Here is a 22,117-nt window from a genome sequence, read left to right on the forward strand (position 1 = left end):
AAGAAGGTCAGAGATGAATGCGTCGCTTTTTACTTAGGTCTCTTAAGTTGTTATTCAGGCTTCTTTAACTCCTTCTATTCAGCAACGCCAGTTCTGTCATGTCAAGGGTACAAATGAACAAAGCTCACAATTAAGTAAAGTTTGGATTTAGCTTTATACACACAATAAATGTAGAGGATGTATGTTTAACGGAGCTTGGAGCACCCCAGGCTAAACGTTCCAGATCTGTTCACTTGTCTGATGAAGGCCATTCCCAGACCAGTGAAAGCCACTTATGGTTTACTTGAAACCAATAAAACCTGAGCCAACTCTGCCCTGGGGCACACATTTGGCTCTCACATTGAGCTGCCCCAGTGAACCTGCAGCTTTGGTGTAATGTTGCTGACGCTGCGCCTTCCCTCCTGCTTCACAGTCCAACTGTTTTGTCCTTGTGGTTCTGTTCGTACACGTTCTCTAGAGCGAACTCTCCCTCACAGTGCAGGCTACATTAGTTTGCACCCCTGGTAAGTAGCATAATCCCACATTGAAAAATGAGTAAAAATGTGCCATTTTAATTTGAGTAGTTTTCTTCGTTTGGGGGAAAAATATTCACTATAACTTAAGCATGTCAACCAATAGCAAGGGAGAAAACTAGCTTTTGAAGCCAAGACAAAACAGAATAAATGGATGGGAGGAAAACAAAAAGTATTTTCTGTCCTACCATCACAAATTTAGCATGTGCCTGACATGTTTACATTTGTGATGTTAAGTACGGTGGAAGATCAGTAATGCTGTGGGCTTGTTTCTCTTCTAAAAGTCCTGGGAACCTGGTATGAAATGCCAGAAGTTTGAAACTTCTGCCACATGAACCAGCCTGAATAGATGTACTCAAAAGGATGCCTTTTCAGACACTTTTCAGTGTGTTATGCTACCTTTTTAATAAAACATTTATTTTATTTTATTTATATATAAATAAATATCTTTACCAGTTGTGCTGATAAATGTGTGTGCAGGTCAAGTTTTCATTTTAATGCAACATCTTGTTTTGTTTCATTCCTGTCAGAGTTCTTTGGCAAATTACATTAAAGTCAGGAAAGAAAATAACATTTTAAAAATAAAATAAAGGAATATTTAATTTATATTTCAGGCTATTTTTTTTTCTTCTTTTGCTGTTCCAGCTTTCTGCTTTGCCGTTGCTTTCTGTGGCGTTTCTGATTTCAAGATTTCCAGATTATGTAGATTGTTCGTCATTTGTTTTTCATGAGAGGCTGGGTTCTTTGGACATAATCCTACCAGACAGAAGTAATTTAATCATCAGTTGGTTACAAAGTATAGAACCCTACTGCTTTTTTTCCCTTTTGTTTTAGTTGGTGAATTATTTCACCGTTGAGGCTTCAGTGCACTAATTGAACCCTAAAACACATTAACTTTGCACCAGCAGCTATAAAATGTCTAAGAGCACTTGTCAGTTTCACTGGCCATAATTTCCCATCATCCCCATCACGCTCAGGTAAACTCACTAAGGTTAACAGCTTATTTTTACTCTGTAATCCCAAAGTTACTTTCGCTTTTGAACTCCTGAGTCAAAGCAACATGGGCCAGGCGTGTGGCTTTCTGCTCTCGGCTTTCATTTAGTGCCTTCACACAGACACACATACACAGAACCAACCAGCTCCTAAAACATTCACCCACCATCTCGCTTCGAAACCTAAACGCTCCGTCTCATTCTTGAAGCCAGCTTGATCTGAAACTCCGTCAAACTGGTTGGAGTGAGTGACGAGGCATGCAAGCTAAAAAGGGGTTAGTTTTACTGGGCTTCGGAACAAAAGGACTTTTATATCTTTGGGTGATTAGTATAAATAGATTTGGCCGTAGAACTGTTGAGAGCATTGTCTGTTTTTGTGAAAAAGATTGCAGCTTTGGATGGTGGCCCTGCATTTTTTATTTTTTATTTTTTAAAGAGTATTTTTTTTATTCGTATCATCCTTGCTTTTTTTCTATCATTTTTGAAGCCGGGCAGTATCTTAATCTTAATCTACAACCTGGGGTGCACAAAAAAATATCCAGCCTCATTCTATAGTGGACTATAAAAAGTTTATACACCCTGTCAAACTGGCGGACGTAGGTATAAACATGCTCTGAGAAGTGTGCACACCCTTAAACTAATACTTGGTTTTGAGCAGGTCCTCCTTGAGTTCAGACCCCAACATCAATTATAGAGAATCTGAATGACCTGAAATAAATTTAAACTGATTTGCTAATTTGCATCATTTAGCTAACGCCATGGTTTGTAGAGACGCTATAAAGGATCAGCGGCATCCTAAAGGTATTATTAAAGAGAAAGATGCAAAAATATTCCTCAGCATTAGTGAAAATGGTCATGAGTTCTTTTAGAAAATGTACGCCAATATATCACAGTGTAGGGGTGAGCGATATGACAATTTTTGTTTGTGAAAGATTAGAAAATGTTGACGAGCTCCCAAAGTAGGGCAATCGTGACATTTTCTATGCAGAACACTCTATGCAACGCAGTTCTATGCTCTCGACCAGATGCATAAGTTTTGCTTTCCTACTTTTCCTTCAGTTTCAAAAAAAGCTGTAGCTGAGATGAAATGCTGACTGTTTTTATTGATTACCCTGGTAATGCTGCAGTATTAGTATGGTTCTTCAGAGTTGGTACTTAGTGACCACACTTAAAATCAACCTAAACCACCAAAGAGCATTAAGTGTTAACTGTAGCTGAATGTTGGACTTTACAACTGTGCACGGAAGGCATTGTTTTCCCCTCAAAACATGCAGTGAATCCCCCTCCTCCAGCTGCTACTAGCTGCCGAGCAGCTGATGGTAAATAGGTAAACAGGAAGCTGGATGTTTGTCCTCTTCGAAATGGTTCAGCGGTCTAACTGGTCACCAGCTCATCAGATTTATTGAACTACCAGTATTCTATCTGAGAGTCTGATTTACACTTTGCAGAGCTGCCAAAACAATGACCTTAAGGCTACTGGCATCTATTTATAGCATCAGTGTGGCAAACCTTCACAATAAGAGCCTCATCCAGGTGTAAAGCACTCTGAACTTCAGATAGCATAGTTATTACCAGTACTAGTGGTTACATTAATACTAAAGGCTAACTGATGAATTTACACACAATACATTTTTACGGTATTACAAAATCTGTTTGGAAACGTTTTTAAAAAACGGGTTATATTTGTCATATCATCCACTGCTACAACAGTGACATTACCAAAACTGTCCAGAATTGATGAAAACTCAAAACAGAGTTCAGAGAAGCCATCAGGAGGTCACCAGTAAAACAGTGGAGGAGCTGCAGAATTTCTCTCTATTACTAGTTTACTACATTACTAAAGAGTAGGGATAAAAGCATTTATTTAAGAGAAAACTCCTAGGCCTGGCTAAAATGCTGTAAAACCCTGTGGGAGAATGTGTCATGGTCTAATTCAGTTCAGTTTATTTGTATAGTGCCAGTTCATTACAAATGTCATCTCAATGCAAAAAAGTCAATTCTGATGAAACCAAACTTCTTCCAAAACTCCACAAGTTTGTTGGCACAAAAACAATCCTGTGCATCACTTAAAAAACAAACAAAAAAAAACAGCATAGTCCATAACATTTAGGTTGGAGCCAAAATATTCAGGTGTCGCAATTCTTCTATCAGATGTTTTTTTACAACAGTTTTTTTTGTCATATTTTTGTCACATGATCTCATTCTTGAGGGCTTGAAGAACTTGAATAAACGCACAAGAACCCTTGAGACAGAAGCGCTCATTCTGTCAAACTACTTCATTCCTTCCTGGTTGGATAACCGGATTGATTTTAGGAAGTTTGATTGAATGCAAGGAGCTCCTTTTCAGCACATTGTTTTGTAGGAACAGCTATTTCCTGTATTCATAGGAGCTGTTCTCCACACACTGATTGGATACATCCTGAGAGAATAGTATTACGTAATTAGCTGCTAAATGAGACTATCCGACATTGTTTAAAAACACTAAAGGGGAGTTTGTTTCTTGTTTTTTTTTTTTTTGGTGCATGTAGGACACTAGGGAGTGATTTAAACATATTTTGTATGAACAAAATCCCACCTAATTATATTCTACACACACAAGGTCTATATGGTAACACACTCAGTTTAAAGGACAGGGTGTGTGTGATTTGCGTCAGCACCTGGTTTAGAAACTGTATCCTGATGATCACCACACGTTTCCTCTGTAGTGATTAATGTGACAGCTTCTTCCTTTTAAGTAAATCATTTAAAAACTAACACCACCTATTTTTTCCCTTCCCTCTGCAAGTGTTTGTTTAAGGTTGGGACTTGGGTAATAGTGTCTAGCTTACATCAAACAAGTGGCTTGTATGGAATAACTAAACCTTAGACTCTTTTCTTGTGAAGGTATTCGTTTTTAAACTTTAGTTTTACAATATACAGTTTCAGCAAGATTTTTAAGAAACAAAAATTCCTTTCAACTGTTTATGGAAAATCCACCACAGATTTAATCCATACAGGTTCTAAATTGTACTTGTTTACTGAAGTGTCCCTTCACAAGCTACAGAGAGACCACACACGTCTACTTTATCTGTACTGGTATCTTTTTTTTTTTTTAACAAAACAGCCACTTAGCATGATGCCGCCATCACCATGCCTTACAATTGAGACCGTGTCCTTTGGCTTAGAGGCCTCGCTATAACTCCTCTAGACTTTGTGTAATTGTGGTTAAACAAGTAAATGTTTGTCTCATCTGGTCATAAACACTTTCTATATAAGCTATTCTGGTTGCCTATGTGGGCAGCTGCTGATTTCAGTCACACAGGGCTAATGTTTTGTTCGGCATCCAATGGTTATTTTTACTGGTGTTGCTGCTTTATCCATATCACTACAGGCTTGTGCCTTAATGTGTCCTCGGTTGTTCTTGAACATCCTAACCAATTTCTTTTATCTGAGGGGTGACTGTTCAGGTCGGAGGGCTAAATCTTTGTTAGAATTGGGTGTTTCAATAGCACCGTGATTCCAAACACACGTCAAAATATTTATCGACTGTGGCTTAGGTGGTGGGGGTTTGTCTTGTAAACGGTGGGTTGCCGATTCGAACCCCCGCTCTGTCCATCTGTCGTTGTGTCCTTCACCCGCCCTTGCCTACTGATTGTAAGGCAGCCCCGCTTCTGTCAGTCTACCCCAGGGCAGCTGTGGCTACAATGTAGCCTACCACTGTTAGTGTGTGAATGGGTAGATGACTGATTGTAGTGTAAAGTGCTTTGGAGTCCTCAGACTTGATAAAAGCGCTATGCAGGTGCAGGCCATTTACCAGTTTACATTTTCTTTTGGAAAGTATGATATTTTGAAATGGAAATTATGTGCTCTGATGAAACTGTTCTGGAGGAAACCCAAAATGTCAAATGCATCCCAGAAGTCGGTGTTTTTAAACCATAACTGTGTTTTGTATGTGAAGGGTTATTATACACCTGTAAGAAGTGATGTATAAATCTTAACCCATAAGCTTTTAGGTTTTATCCTACTCTTGCTAAATTCCACCCATTACAGAACATATTTTAGTTAAAAACCGGTTCTTCTGAGATGTTTTACTTTTCTGTTGTCCTACTTTGTTGCTGTTTGACAGCAGATCTTTGTTCTAGAACCATCTTCCCTTGATAGCATGTGCTGGGCTCTAATGTGAAAATCTATAAATAAGTTGGTGAGTCAGAGCGCCCTGCAGCGCAAAAGCCACTGTTGGTGAACGACTGAAAGTTGCTCTAGCCTGGCCTAATTTACAGCAAAGAGGCTGATGGGCACATGCATGTTTGTCTGTATGCACTTTTCCATGGGTTGTGTCTGCGAATCAGCCTCCAGCGCATGAACTTATGTAACATCAGTGTTAATTCAGTTCAATTCAATTTATTTATATAGCGCCAATTCACAACACATGTCGTCTCAAGGCACTTCACAAAGTCAGGTTCATACATTCCAATTAATCCTAACCATTGAACAGTGCAGTCAGATTCAGTTATTTATTCAAATTGGATACAAAGTTTTTCTATCTAAGGAAACCCAGCAGATTGCATCCAGTCAGTGACTTGCAGCATTCACTCCTCCCGGATGAGCATGTAGAGACAGTGGAGAGGAAAAACTCCCTTTTAACAGGAAGAAACCTCCAGCAGAACCAGGCTCAGTGTGGGCGGCCATCTGCCATGACCGACTGGGGGTTTGAGAGAACAGACCAGTTAGTGGATTCATTTAGTAGTTCTGACTCAAGAAATAGAGAACTTGGGGATGAAGGGGACTGACTAGATAATTATATAGGCTGTACTAAATCGATTGTGTTGTAAAATGGAACAATTTAGGTCCAATCTAAAGGGCAGCTTATGCTAAACTGTTTGAGTGGGGCTTTGTATTTATCTTACAAAACAGCAAACTGGCAGAAATCCAATCATTATTTCATCTGGATAAACTGTTAGCACAACTAAAATGGGAAGCTTGCAAAAATATTTATACCCATTCTATTTTCACATTTTGTCAGTTTTTGCCAATGTATCTAATGGACCTCTATGGAGCGCTATTTTGATAATTTTTTTTTATCTTTCATTTTTAAATCTTTCAATAGATTTTCACATGGTTACTATGCAGTCTTGATGTACAGTATTGGACACACTTTCTCATTCAAAGAGTTGTCTTTATTTTCATGACTATGAATATTGTAGCTTCACACTGAAGGCATCAAAACTCACTCTTGGCATTCTGTTGATGAGCTTCAAGAGGTAGTCACCTGAAATGGTTTTCCAACAGTCTTGAAGGAGTTCCCAGAGATGCTTAGCACTTGCTGGCCCTTTTGCCTTCACTCTGCGGTCCAGCTCACCCCAAACCATCTCGATTGGGTTCAGGTCCGGTGACTGTGGAGGCCAGGTCATCTGGCACAGCAACCCATCACTCTCCTTCTTGGTCAAATAGCCCTTACACAGCCTGGAGGTGTGTTTGGGGTCATTGTCCTGTTGAAAAATAAATGATGGTCCAACTAAACGCAAACCTGATGGAATAGTATGCCGCTGCAAGATGCTGTGGTAGCCATGCTGGTTCAAGTATGCCTTCAATTTTGAATAAATCCCCAACAGTGTCACCAGCAAAGCAGCCTCACACCATCACACCTCTTCCTCCATGCTTCATGGTGGGAACCAGGCATGTAGAGTCCTTCTGTTCACCGCTTCTGCGCCGCACAAAGACACGGTGGTTGGAACCAAAGATCTCAAACTTGGACTCATCAGACCAAAGCACAGATTTCGACTGGTCTAATGTCCATTCCTTGTGTTCTTTAGCCCAAACAAGTCTCTTCTGCTTGTTGCCTGTCCTCAGCAGTGGTTTCCTAGCAGCTATTTTACCATGAAGGCCTGATTCACACAGTCTCCTCTTAACAGTTGTTCTAGAGATGCGTCTGCTGCTAGAACTATGTGTGGCATTGACCTGTTCTCTAATCTGAGCTGCTGTTAACCTGCGATTTCTGAGGCTGGTGACTCGGATGAACTTATCGTCCGTAGCAGAGGTGACTCTTGGTCTTCCTTTCCTGGGGCGGTCCTCATGTGAGCCAGTTTCTTTGTAGCGCTTGATGGTTTTTGCGACTGCACTTGGGGACACTTTCAAAGTTTTCCCAATTGTTCGGACTGACTGACCTTCATTTCTTAAAGTAATGATGGCCACTCATTTTGTTTTACTTAGCTTCTTTTTTCTTGCCATAATACAAATTCTAACAGTCTATTCAGTAGGACTATCAGCTGTGTACTGTACCCACCTCCTGCACAACACAACTGATGGTCCCAACCCCATTTATAAGGCTTGAAATCCCACTTATTAAACCTGACAGGGCACACCTGTGAAGTGAAAACCATTTCAGATGACTACCTCTTGAAGCTCATCAACAGAATACCAAGAGTGTGCGGAGCAGTAATCAAAGCAAAAGGTGGCTACTTTGAAGAACCTAGAATATAAGACATATTTTCAGTTGTTTCACACTGTTTTGTTCAGTATATAATTCCACATGTGTTAATTCATAGTTTTGATGCCTTCAGTGTGAAGCTACAATATTCATAGTCATGAAAATAAAGACAACTATTTGAATGAGAAGGTGTGTTCAAACTTTTGGTCTGTACTGTATGTCATTTCTTTTTATCATTTTGGATTAGTTTGGAAAGAAACAATTGAAGGAAAGAAAAAGTCCCCTATATACAGTTTTTGTAAAGGCAAAATAATAATTGCATGTCTTCACATTGATTGATATTAATTTGATATCACCAAACCATGCCCTGATTTTGAACATATTAGTCATCAGTGTTTTTCACTTTCTCAAAAAACATTCATTTAAAAATCTGCATTATTGGTCTCTTGACAACTTTAAATTTAGGTTAAACTGGATTTGGGGTTCTTAAAGTTACGGTAAAATGCCAAAAAAGCAATAAACCACCATTTTCTATAGAGGTTTTACAAAATAAATGACATTAAATTCACAATGCTCACTGTGCTTTAGAATATCAGCATTTAATTTAGGTTCCTGTCCATTCCTGATTTGGCTTAGTCCAGAGGTTTTGAAGTAAAGCTGTTCTAAGTCCAGATGCCACAAAAGCATTGAAATGGCCCTACTCCACACTCAGAACATTGGAAGCTGGTTTTAGCATTCTGTTGTTTGGTTTTTGGAATCTATAGATAATAAGACCTGACCAATATTCAAGGAGGTTTGAGGTTTATACTTTCTACTCAGATGCCCAGAATGACTTTAAAATGCAAAAAATATAGAAATTTGAGTTTATAAAAATTTTGAATTTAGGTCTGTGCTTTAACTAGACCATTCTTCTTGAATCTAATCTATCTGAATAATTCTGCAGTAGTTTTGCCCTATCCAGCTGGACGATAAACCTCAGCCACAGTCTCAAGTTATTTGAAGCATCTAAAATAACGGCTTTCAGGATTGCCACGTCTTTAACGCCATCCATCTTCCCATCAACTCTGGCCAGCTTCCTACTATAGAAAGGCATCCCCGCAGTATGATACCGCCACCACAGTTCATTGTGGGGTAATGAGCCCTTCACAGAACAGCTGGATTTGTAAATTAAGGATTTTGTCATTAAATTACACTTGAAATGTGTTCATATGTAAAAGAAAACACAAAACTTATTAAATGCAAGAGACGCAGTGTTTATACTCTGACACTACTCTACATATGTTCCCACCAGAGTAGTCGGCGCAAAAAAATAACACATTTGTTTAATCAAACCTCCCTGTTCTCGTCTAGGTCTACAGGCAGGATTGTGAGACGTTTGGAATGGTGGTCAAAATGCTCGTGGCTAAGGATCCCACCTTGGAAAAACAGTTGCAAGTCCCCCTGAGAGAGAACCTGGGGGAGATACGCGAGCGCTGCCTGGAGGACCTCAAGCACTTCATCAAAGAGCTGGATGAGGAGGTCCGGCTCCCAGAACCCCCCGTCTGTGACTCTGCCACTCCTGCTATGTCCCAGAAACTCTTAAAGACCAGATTGAACCACAACTCATCTTTCTAAAGGGTTTTTGTCTAAATCCGCTCCAGTTAATTCGAGACTGAGGATTATTGAAATTAACAGTTCAGACTTAGGATTGCTGGACTTCACGGCATCCTGAAGAACTCGTCACAGGAGTGAACAGTGTTATTTTTCAATGGATCATTTTTACCTGCAGGTTTTCTATGGAAAATGTAAAAATATTCTAAAGGTTCTGTTTAAATGTCAAAATATTATTTAAAAATTACAAGTCGTCATGGTGTTCAGTATGATGTTCGGTTTTCAAGCATGAACTCACATTTTTTGTGTTTTTTTTCTTGCTATATAAATTGAATTCTAAGTTTTGTCAGATGTTTGAGTTGGTGCTGCAAATGAAAAAAAAAATGTTAAAGCATTGTTGTATAAATTTGTATTGTCTAGAAATATTTGAATTCGACTTTTTTTTTTTCTCTTTTCATTCTGCTTTTTCTAAATTTCAAGGTCTGACATCTGTTTCCTTAAAACTGCACAAATCTTCATCCCTATAGAAATCCCCATAATATACCTAGGATTCATATCCCTCCACAATTTCTGGCACCCCTGGTAAAAATATGACTCGGTGACCTCAAAATGTCACATTTTGTTGTTTGAAACATTTTAATTATTGCTCTGACTGTAGAAATGGGCAAGTTTATGCTCTTGTAGCTACTTGGTGCTTTGCAGGAATTTCATGTTCTTGGGCCATTTTAAAGAGTGACTAACTGGCTTCCATATTCATACCTCAGGGAAAGAAGAATTTAGGGATTACTTGATTAATTGAAAGCTCCTAGACATACTGATTGACTTAAAGTTTTTGGTCAAAATCCTCATCTTGCCTTGTTTGTTACAGTTTTAGCTTTTATGTAGCTGCTAGATGTGGACAGTTAGCTAATTTCCTGTAAGCATTTTCTGAGTTATGAAGATCAACACACATCTACCTGAATGATTTAATGTGTTCTCTCATCTTTCCCATTTTGAAAAGTAGCGAGGAGAAATTGGCTTTTTTTTTTTATCAGACAAACCTGATCAAAGTAAAAAGCTGGAAATAAAATGCTGTGCTTCCGTTACATGTATTCGAAAGCAGAGGTGTTTAACTCTCGGTCCCCGAGGGCTGGTGCCATGCAGGTTATAGATGTGTCTTTGCTTCACCACAAGAGATTTAAATGGCTATATTGCTTCCTCGATGCCTGCCTAAGAACAAGTCATTTGATTCAGGTGTGTTAAGATGGCATCTAAAACATGCAGGACAATGGCCCATCAGGGACTGACTTTAGGTACTTGTGTTTTAAAGAAATTGAAAGCTGCGCCAACAATGACCATTAGGGATTTTGTTAAAAATTCTCATCCAGACTTTACACTTCAAAATTATTTTTTACTGTAGATGCGGGCAAATTTTAGGAAGTGGCAATTGTAGCCATTTCCTAATACAAGGTAAACACTCATGCCTTGCTTGAATGCCAAGTTCTGTTGTTTCCCATTTAAAAGATAATTTAGGGAAACAGGAAGTCATGGGTTTCTCATGAAAACACCCCTTGATACTTAGATCAAAAAAAAAAAAAATTACATTTGGAGAATTTTGGTTTAATTGCATTTAAAGTGAACTGCTATTGGTGTTGTACAGCACTTTAGTCAACCTTTTTTTTAAAGCGCTTTATTCAAAAGATTTCGTATTCGTGCCAATAATTGTCACTGGTAATTCTTTCTAAATCCTCACCCAAATTTGTCACAGATTCAGTTTAAAAAGATCAAGCTATGAGTGTAGATATAGGTAAGTTTAAGCGAGCAGCCATTCTCTGGCCCTTTCTTGACTTGCAATGAGCAGGGACTTACTAGTTTTTATGAATTTTATGTTCTGTTGTTTCCCATTTTAAAGAGTAGCTAAGAGAAATATGCCTCTCTGTCATGTCATATTTATACCCCAGGGGGCCAGAAAGCTATTGCGTAGGTTTTTAACATCAACACACAAGGTAGAACTTTGCATGAATGCAGTGTTTGCCTGTCTTTTCCATTTTGAAGAGTAGCCAAGACAGGAGTCTGTAGCTCTGGAGGTGATGTTGGCTCTGTGAAACCAATACATTGGCTTTTAAAAGATAAAGAATCTTCTTGAAACTAAAGATAAATTGAAAATTATAACAAGAACAATGTTCCAGGACAAATTTTTTTGTTTGTTTTGTCATTTGGTCAAACAGTTTTATTTTTTTTCCATTAATATAAAAACACTTCATTGAAGATATAATTGTCTTTGTGCAGTTTATGTCACAATAACGTTTAATTTTAAAATCTGAAAGAAAAAAAAAGTGTTTTACAAAAATTAAGTTTGCTGAATTGCTATTTTATTATGAAAATTAATTTTGCTGGATCAGGGGCAAAAATGGCACTTTTGGATTGCAAAGGTTGCTGACCCGTGGGCTAAAGCAAATGGGCCACCGTCATCTATGTTCACAGGGAAAGAGGAAGTTATGGATTAAAACCTTGTCACAGTTTTTATTGTGTTAAACTTTTTTTCTCCTTTCTCTGAATGCAGATACAGGTACAGGTCCTTCTCAAAATATTAGCATATTGTGATAAAGTTCATTATTTTCCATAATGTCATGATGAAAATGTAACATTCATATATTTTAGATTCATTGCACACTAACTGAAATATTTCAGGTCTTTTATTGTCTTAATACGGATGATTTTGGCATACAGCTCATGAAAACCCAAAATTCCTATCTCACAAAATTAGCATATTTCATCCGACCAATAAAAGAAAAGTGTTTTTAATACAAAAAACGTCAACCTTCAAATAATCATGTACAGTTATGCACTCAATACTTGGTCGGGAATCCTTTTGCAGAAATGACTGCTTCAATGCGGCGTGGCATGGAGGCAATCAGCCTGTGGCACTGCTGAGGTCTTATGGAGGCCCAGGATGCTTCGATAGCGGCCTTTAGCTCATCCAGAGTGTTGGGTCTTGAGTTTCTCAACGTTCTCTTCACAATATCCCACAGATTCTCTATGGGGTTCAGGTCAGGAGAGTTGGCAGGCCAATTGAGCACAGTGATACCATGGTCAGTAAACCATTTACCAGTGGTTTTGGGACTGTGAGCAGGTGCCAGGTCGTGCTGAAAAATGAAATCTTCATCTCCATAAAGCTTTTCAGCAGATGGAAGCATGAAGTGCTCCAAAATCTCCTGATAGCTAGCTGCATTGACCCTGCCATTGATAAAACACAGTGGACCAACACCAGCAGCTGACACGGCACCCAGACCATCACTGACTGTGGGTTCTTGACACTGGACTTCTGGTATTTTGGCATTTCCTTCTCCCCAGTCTTCCTCCAGACTCTGGTACCTTGATTTCTGAATGACATGCAGAATTTGCTTTCATCCGAAAAAAGTACTTTGGACCACTGAGCAACAATCCAGTGCTGCTTCTCTGTAGCCCAGGTTAGGTGCTTCTGCTGCTGTTTCTGGTTCAAAAGTGGCTTGACCTGGGGAATGCGGCACCTGTAGCCCATTTCCTGCACACGCCTGTGCACGGTGGCTCTGGATGTTTCTACTCCAGACTCAGTCCACTGCTTCCGCAGGTCCCCCAAGGTCTGGAATCGGCCCTTCTCCACAATCATCCTCAGGGTCCGGTCACCTCTTCTCGTTGTGCAGCGTTTTCTGCCACACTTTTTCCTTCCCACAGACTTCCCACTGAGGTACCTTGATACAGCACTCTGGGAACAGCCTATTCCTTCAGAAATTTCTTTCTGTGTCTTACCCTCTTGCTTGAGGGTGTCAATAGTGGCCTTCTGGACAGCAGTCAGGTCGGCAGTCTTACCCATGATTGGGGTTTTGAGTGATGAACCAGGCTGGGAGTTTTAAAGGCCTCAGGAATCTTTTGCAGGTGTTTAGAGTTAACTCGTTGATTCAGATGATTAGGTTCATAGCTCGTTTAGAGACCCTTTTAATGATATGCTAATTTTGTGAGATAATAATTTTGGGTTTTCATGAGCTGTATGCCAAAATCATCCGTATTAAGACAATAAAAGACCTGAAATATTTCAGTTAGTGTGCAATGAATCTAAAATATATGAATGTTAAATTTTCATCATGACATTATGGAAAATAATGAACTTTATCACAATATGCTAATATTTTGAGAAGGACCTGTACATTTGAGTAGCTGTTTTCGTGTAGCCATTTGCTGCCCTTTAAAACTCAAGACCCATCTAGCTTACATGAATTTCATGTTTTTTTGTATTTTCCATTCTGAAGGTGGTCATATTTCGATCGTAAGGATACACGACAGGGTTAAGTAATTGAAAGTTCCTTGACACTCTGCGACCTAAAGTAAGATATGAAGTACAAAACTGCTTCAGTCACATGTTTTTATTGGAATCTTTAAAGGTGCCAGTGAATGTGGTACTAGTGATTTCTTGATGTGGGATTTCTTTTCAACACTGTGTAAATGTTCTAAAATCAAGGATTTTTAAATGCTGTTTAGAAAACTTTTAAAGCATTAACAATTCATGGCGCAAAATGGCTCTCGAAAAAAAAAACATTTGCTGTAAAAATAGCTTCCACACTGAAAATGAGTAAAATTAGACTGAAAAACCAGACAAAATATTGCTCAGTTCCACATTAAAGTTTCTAGAAAGTTTGAAACTTGATTATATAACCCAATTCAAGTAAACCATTCTTAAAGCATTGGAGAAAAATTATTTATTACAAGCATCTTTACATCACAAAGCGTATGTCTGGTTATCTTGGAGCAATGGTGGTGATCAGGTGCAAATACAGGTGTGTTGCTGCCAAATCTGAACACGGATTGTGAATACATAATGTGAAAAGTGTTGCCAACGTCAAACAGGAATAACATGGCCCTTTTCCGTGACTGAAGTGGTATCCTCTTCTCACTTTTTTTTGTACTTGTACACCTCAGACAAAACAGGTTTACACTTTTACATGATGAGTATAAAAATACCAGTACTGAAATTTTAACTTATTATATACATTTTTATGTTGTCTTGTTAATCATTAAATAATTATTTGGTTAGTTTCTAGGCTCTACTTGCATTATTAACCTCTGAAGAAAATGCACTAATATACCATTGCAAAAGTGTTAACTGAGCATAAATCCCTCTCTTGGTGCAATTCAAAACTTCCATTGTTACTCACATCCTGTTAATGTTTTGGCCAGTTTTACATACATGTAAGAAGGCTTTTAACTACTCAATAATGGCCTCTATACAAAATATGACAGACCTAACTGAAAATCTTCACCATATTGCTTTGTGTAGTGCACTTTGTGACATCAATAGGGTGGGTTGCTAAGAAATGATACAGTTTTTGGAGTTGTGGCCCTTTCTACGACCAGTCTGTGAGCCATGGCTGAGGGCTGTGAGAGCGGTCACCCTCGTCGGGTAGTCTTCTGCATAGTAGCGCCCAACCGCTCGAGGTTGGGGAATTAGTTGGCCGAGGAAATATCCCTCTTCCTCAGAGTCCGACGATGATGAGGAGCAAGTTGAGCACCAGTCATCCTCGTCTCTGTGGAGACCCATGAAATGTTCAAACCGTGAGTCGTTCTGGTTTGAGCTACGAAGCATATAGTCAGAGCGGGTTTGGGAGTAGGCCAGCGGCAGCATGTGCGTGGGGCGCTGAAGGCGCATCGCACCACAGGGTGGGTTTACTATATCCTGCTGCTGAGGCTCAAATGGCCTCTGCGCTCTCTCCACAGGTACCATGTGAAGCGCGTTGTCCGAGCGGGTTTTGCGGCTCCTGTGGCGCCGGCCCTGTCGGTGATGTTGGGTCCTGCTTCTGCCATGGTGGCTTGTGGAGCGGCTTCTTGCTCTGCCAAGCTCATCGGGGCAGTATGCTCTCCTCTGGGGCTTTTCACTCATTGGATGTTTCATAACACTGACCTCAAATCCATCATTGTATCCATTGTCCACCGTGTCCTCTGAGAACTTGACCATCTGAGGTGGCCTGGATTGCGACTTGCTCCTCCTCAAAGCTGGAGCTTGAACATAGGTTGTGGGGAGGCCATCTGAATGTGGAGACACTGAGTGAAGTGCTACAGTAGGGCCCACCCTCATTCCAAGTGCCACCCCATTCTCTGCCTCCTCAACTCTCTTTTCCATGTGGAGGTTGAGGGAGTTTGCGCTGTGGTGAATATGGGATGAATTAAACGTTCCCATGTTGCTCATCTCGCACTCGACAGTCCTGGAGGAATCCTGGATGGGGTGAAGGTTGTAGACTGTGGGTGTGTCTCCATCCACTGATGCACCTAAAAAGAGTGAACAAGGAAAATCTGTTGGAATGTGTTTTTCACATAAAAAAATTATCAAGAATCAAGGCAATAAGCACCATACATACCAGTGATGTTTGACAAAGCAAGGGAATCCATGGAGTCTCCAACACCCTTCTCAACCTTCCTTAGCTCATCAGCAATACACTCCAGGGAGTCTTCATACCATTTTCTTGTGTCTGGCCAAAAACCCTGTTTTACTTCTCCAGACTGCTCTGGCTCTTGGTCCAACTCCAGCTCTTGGATCTTTCTTGCACTGGCAGGTCCTGGATGGCTCCCATAAGCTGAGTCTCCAAGGCCATCCTGCGACTGGGCCCAGTACATTTCAGGTAGATGCTTCTTGTCCATCAACCCCGAGCTGAGGCTGTTGGCTCGAGACTGATCAGAAGTTTGGCTCTGGGTGGGACTGGTTGGGGTGGGAGAGGAGGGGTTAAGCCCCACAGATGTAGAATCTGACTTCAGCCAGGGATCCGACACACTTATTAGCCGCGTTGAGTCACTGTTGGGGCTTGGCGATTTTAGGGATGGCAGCTGATGTTGGTGCAGCATTCCACGGTCACCAAACTTGAGCAGGAGCTGAGTCATGTAGTCCTCATGCTGAGCCCACTCTTCCGGATCTTCTTCTCCACCGGCATCCTGCTCCTCCCGCTCCCTCCAGAACCTTTCTTCCTCTAGGCCAAGACGGGTTAGCTTGCTCCCTACTATATCAATGTCGCCATCGGCATCTCTGTCCCCATCTTTCTCCCCAAACCTGTGCTCATAAGAGGTGACAGTAGCCGGCAGGCTAAACAGCTGCGACTGTTGCCACTGTTCAGCGGGCCTACTACTCTTTCCCATGCGGACGCTCCGTCGAGATTCCCGAGAGCGGGCCGACTGGAAAGCAGAATCTGACGAGTCTGAGGCATGTACATCTTCCCCCTGGCTGCAGGCCTTTGAGCAATAGATGCGGCCTTGCTTGGGTAAGAAGGGACAACCCAGCAAAGATGTCTTACATTGGGCACAACAAAAGCACTGGTCTGTGGCATGCCAGTGAATGCCTTCATAGGTCATCTGGGCATGGTCAACACCTAAGGAAAAGAAAAGAAAACTAGAATTACATTACTGTAACCTTTGTTTTCAAGTGTCTAACCAGGGATATAGGTTTTGATATATAATCTCTTTCATTGTTTACAAATATAAATCTGAAAGGTATGCAATCAGCCACCCAGAGTCACTACTTTGTAAAACCAACTTTTGCTGGAATTACAGCTGCAAGTTTTTTTTCTTACATCTGTACTTGCTTTGCACCTCTGGAAATTGAAAATATTGCCTATTCTTCTTTCAAAACAGTTTGAAGTCAGTCAGATTGAATGAATAGCATCTGAATAATGTGCATCTATTCTAGTACAACAGCTAATGCCACCTTCCCTCACTGCTGAAAGAAAGCATGGTGACAGCCTGACATTGCCACCACCATGTTTCACCATGGGGATGGGGATTTCAGTTTCAATATCATTTCAGTAGAACTCCTGTGACCCACATGTTTGCAGTGCATTCTTTTTACTAATAAGAAAATTGGTTGCACATGATTTTATTTAGGAGTACTGTGTATCTGTCTGTAAGATTGGACTGAAATTACTTTTTTTGTGAACTACCTTTTGTTGTTAAACAAATGGTAGTTCAAACAAAATGTAACATAAAATAAATTGTATTTAAAGTGGGATGAATACAAATGGATGCCACAAGTTTGTGGTTATTGTGTTTAAAATATGAATAAATATATATGTAAAAAAAATTTTTTTTTTTCCTCAGTGTTTTAAGTATGACTCACCAATGTTTTCACCACATGCCTCACAGTACTCTGCATACAGCGACTCAAAGCACCCACAGCAGTAGGGTCGTCCATTTTTCATGATGTACCGTTGTCCACCTAGCATTGTCCCGCACTCAAAGCAGGCAAAGTGCTTCATGTGCCAGTGACGCCCTTCTGCCTCAGTGCATTCATCTGCAAAGATGATCTATGTAGATATGCAAAACCTTGTTAGTTTGCATCAGTTCAAAATGCCACAGTTGCTACCTAGTGTTAAACAATCAGGCCCATTACCTCGTCACAGGAGGAGCATCGAGGTTTCATGAGCTCTGCGTGGTGTCTTCCGCAGAAGATCTTTCCGTTTTGATAGAAATAGATTAGATCCACCAGGAGCTCCTGGCACATGGAGCACGCAAAGCACGCTGGGTGCCAGCAGGGACCCGGCCCAGCTCTGGAGGCAAAAATGGCCATCTCCCCTCCATTGATGCCACCACGACACTGTCAAACACAAACAGGTGGTCATTGGTGAGAGTAGGCTGTCAACCCTGATGGTGATAATACTCTTCCTTGAAAATCTGAGTGAGGAGGATTGCAAATGAAGCCTCAAAATAGGGCTGTGGTACAGATGAGATAAGCAGATAGTGGAAGGTGTCAAAATATTTAATACAGGTGCCTATTAATAAATTTGTGTTTTTGAAAGTTAATGTATTTCAGTACATTGAATGAAAATGGCTAAACTGATTTTTATATAGAATAATTACGCTTCATGATAAAAATATTTCATTTCTATTGACTTTGATGAAACCCCAAAATTCAGTTTCTCAGAAAATTAGAATATGACATAAAACCAATAAGAAATATTTTTAATACTGAAATACTATGTTATGACATGTTTAGACATGCCCAATCATGGTCATTGACGCCCCTCAACAAGTAAGGCAAGTGACAAACGGTTTTTGCTGAAGAAGCCGGTTGTTGACAGAGAGCTGTATTTAAGCTCATTCATCTTTTTCATTCTGCTCTCGGTGGAGGATGACGCACCCCTCCCGCACCCCTCCCATATCTGCCCTGCTTCAGCTCTGTGTCTTGTCTTCTTTTTGGAGCCTCTTCTTGCATATCTTCCAAATTCTTAGTTATGGATTTGGTCAGCTGGTCTCTCAATGCAATTGATCAAATTTTCTCGAGGAGAAGACAGGGTGAAGGAGAGCCCAACTTGTCCGGACGGGACGTTTTTCTCTGGATACACAATGGACTCCTGTCCAATGTCAGTCGAGGATGTGGAAGATATGTATATAATTGGATGTTTGATATCAGGATTTCTGCTTTTTGGAGTCAACGGTTACCTGGCATATCGAGAAATTCGGAGAATGTCAGCAGCTGTTCTGGCAATTGTGAGGCTGCCTGGCATGTATGATGGGATCTTCAGAGCGATCAACACTCAGACTGAGATGTTACGTGAGCTGAATCGCAGACTGGATGTGATCCTTACACAGGATCGCAGGCAGGTTGCGGTTCCTGGACTCAGGGGTGAAATGGGATAAATCTTGGAGAAAGTTGTTCGCTCGGATCTGGCGAAAGACCAGAAATTTAGCTGTTTGGATTCGCCTTTGAGAAGCACCAGCAAGACTCTCAAGGCTGACGGAAAATTAAGAGTCAGCCTAACCCAAATAATTATTGTTTTTCTGTATCTGGCTCCCCTGCACGGCCTTGATGGCTGGCTATCTTCAACTTCTCCTGGAAGTTATGTAAACATGACGCTCTGCTCCCTCTGCCCCCCTCCATTCCTTGTGGACATCTGTGGACCTGCTCAGAACTTTGTGGCCGGTTGATGAACATTCCAACATACCATCAAGGACAATGGCCTCTGGGACAGTGCTTCATGGACTTACTTGCACACACTCACTTGCACACACACACATGCTCAAGATAAACATGTGCACTCCCCTCACACCACCTTCACCGTTCCCGGCATGATGTTGTTTTGTAAACTTGTTGCTTCTTTGTGCTGAGGTTTTTTGCAATCTCAAACTGCAATCTCAAACTGTATCCTGCTAAGGATAAAGTGTGAAATATGATTTTTTTTCCCTCTACTTACCAAATGTGGCCTCTTTTCTCATCTAGCAAGGGCAGCACCTGTGAGTGGGCAGCAAAGCCTCGGTGACCCGTCCCCCCCTTGTCTTGTGTCATGATGTATGTTTGGATGGGTTGTACTGGAATTCTAATTTCCCTATGGGGATCAATAAAGTATCTTTGAATTGAATTGAATTGAAGGCTTAGTGGAAGACAGAAATGAGTTAACACGGACATGGGCTAAAGCTGTTGCATTCCCTGTGCTACACCAGATACAACTGAGCCTATATTAAAGCAGGATTGGCTTTCTTAACACTCTAGCAGCGCAATAGACTGTTCGCCTCCATGCCACGCCACACTAAGGCAGTAATTTATCTGAAAAAGTAACCCCAGGCAAAGTAGTTAGTGCATGTACTGTGCAGTACAAAGACATACAACAACTCCATTTTTATTAAAGACCGGGTACTCGCCATGAAATAATCAGTAATTCGTTGGAAAGCACCTCTGATCTGTAAAGTGGCCTTGGTCTTCTGACAAAAGATCTCATGACTCCACAGAGATCGTTAAAGCCTGCCTGAACATGCAGTCTTTATATAACTAGGCATATTTATAAGGCATTCATAGGTAGCTAGGGGACAGCATGCCCAGCTGTTAGCCATTATGACCAGCATGGACAGAGTGGGGCCTTGAAAACTGTGGTGTTGCATATCCCTAAAGGCCAAGACTAGCAAAGCGATGAGGTTTGTGTTGTCATTAAATGCCCTGTGGTTGACAATAGCATATGTTTGGAAAGCTGCTGTAAATATATGCATGTCCGGTCCAATGAGTGTGTGTGTGTCCGGTGGAATCTTGTGACCATGTGTCTGACCTTGCATCCCCCTTATTTTAGCGTCTGTGCCTGAGTGGTGACAGACTGCATCTGAATGTTCCGGGAGGGGAATTAGCTTCATCTGCTCCCTCCAGGACGCCTGGTAGATGTGGTTGACTCATTCTTCAGAGACGAATGCATTGGAAACCACATAACACCAATATTTATGTTTGGAGCAATGATGTAAGGCTTTTTTTTTTTTTTACAGAAATATGATCAGGCACTTAATGTTTCTGTTTAAAATATCTTCAAACGCAAATGCATCCTGTCCTGAGCTCAACCTGACTTTATGAAACATGTCAAGATGTCTTGTCTTGTAACCAGCTCTGCATATTGATCAGATCTAATTACACCACTTAATCTGGAATTACCTGCTACATACTGTGACTTGTTTGGGTAAAAACTGTATTTTAGGACTTTGTGCAAGAATTACTAATTAATCCTGCCACATTTTTGCAGTCTCTCATGCTGGGATATAGATGGTTGGCAGGAAATTGGCTGAGCTCCTCATGAGGAACTTGCCTCTCTGCTTGGCTTAAACATGAGCCCTCCAATTTCCCCGTTTCCCCTCCAGCCCTAACGGGGAAGTTTATGTCAGTGATTAAAATGGCTATATTAGCAAGTCAGGACCAGCCCTTCAGGCTGCCATGGAAAGCATAGTGGAACTGCTGCACATGATATAAATAGCTAAAGACCCTCCAGCTGGTTTCTTTGTGACCATTATCTTACCTCAGTGCATGTGTGCACAGTAATGTGACTATATGTGTGGGAGGTGCTTACATTTTCACAACGGGTGTGTTGCAGGGCTCTGGGGAGGATCTTCGGCGTCCCTCTTCCCAGTGCCTCCCTCTTCCTTTGGTTGCTGAAGATTTGGAGCTCCCGCTTTTCCTCCTCTGTTAAAGACTGGCAGTAGCGCAACTGATGAAAAAAAAAACAAAAAACGGAGTTACAAGAAATAACGGTCAATTATTTACATTTTATGTTACAACCAATCACTTCAATGTACTTTATTAGGAATTAATGTGATAGATCAACACAAAGTAGTGCATAGCTGAATTGTAAGGTAAATAAATAAAATGGTTTAGGACATAATACAAGTAAATCTAAAATTTGTGACATACATATGTATTGTGCCCCCTCCCTTGGGGCATTGCAGAACTCCATGTTTTTACCAGCTTTGGACATCTAGACATTAACTTTTCTTTTTGGACAAATAACTAAAGCTCAGTCAAACTGGCTACAGAGGGTCCATGAACAATAATTTTCAAGTCTTGCCATATATTCTCAATTGCATTTAGGTCTGGACTTTGACTAGGCCATTTTCACACAAAGTATTTTGACCTGTCTCTATACTTAAGCACATTGTCCTGCTAGAAGGCGAACTTTCCCCCCTTGTCACAAGCCTTTCGTGACCCCGTTTCCTTTCCTACCAGAAATTCCCTGTATTCAGCTCCATCCATGTATAGACTTTTGCAAATACACCAAAAAAAACAAACATCAGTTTTGGTCTCTGACCAGCTTCCCTTTCCTTGATAAAGAAAAGCATTCCCACAGCATAATGCTGCCACCAACATTGTCATTTGCATGAAGGCC

General features: G+C 40.7%; 2 protein-coding genes across 5 annotated transcripts in view; one reads left to right on the forward strand and one right to left on the reverse strand.

Annotated features, from left to right (window-relative positions):
- The window catches only part of pphln1 (periphilin 1), a 26,704-nt gene extending 16,781 nt beyond the window's left edge, over positions 1-9,923 (forward strand). For all 4 annotated transcript variants that reach the window (XM_047389703.1, XM_047389706.1, XM_047389707.1 and 1 more), the window contains one exon: positions 9,261-9,923. In XM_047389703.1, coding sequence (XP_047245659.1) covers positions 9,261-9,524 — 264 coding nt within the window. In that variant the 3' untranslated portion in view covers positions 9,525-9,923. The remainder of the gene's footprint in view (positions 1-9,260) is intronic.
- A 3,941-nt stretch (positions 9,924-13,864) lies between these two features.
- The window catches only part of prickle1b (prickle homolog 1b), a 34,536-nt gene continuing 26,283 nt past the window's right edge, over positions 13,865-22,117 (reverse strand). Inside the window, exons 4-8 of the mRNA XM_047390235.1 lie at positions 21,305-21,442; positions 17,881-18,084; positions 17,608-17,794; positions 15,866-16,864; positions 13,865-15,776 (exon numbers count right to left, since the gene is read on the reverse strand). Coding sequence (XP_047246191.1) covers positions 14,821-15,776; positions 15,866-16,864; positions 17,608-17,794; positions 17,881-18,084; positions 21,305-21,442 — 2,484 coding nt within the window. The 3' untranslated portion in view covers positions 13,865-14,820. The remainder of the gene's footprint in view (positions 15,777-15,865; positions 16,865-17,607; positions 17,795-17,880; positions 18,085-21,304; positions 21,443-22,117) is intronic.

This window comes from Girardinichthys multiradiatus, chromosome 17 (genome assembly GCF_021462225.1).
Source record: "Girardinichthys multiradiatus isolate DD_20200921_A chromosome 17, DD_fGirMul_XY1, whole genome shotgun sequence".
Taxonomy (NCBI): domain Eukaryota; kingdom Metazoa; phylum Chordata; class Actinopteri; order Cyprinodontiformes; family Goodeidae; genus Girardinichthys; species Girardinichthys multiradiatus.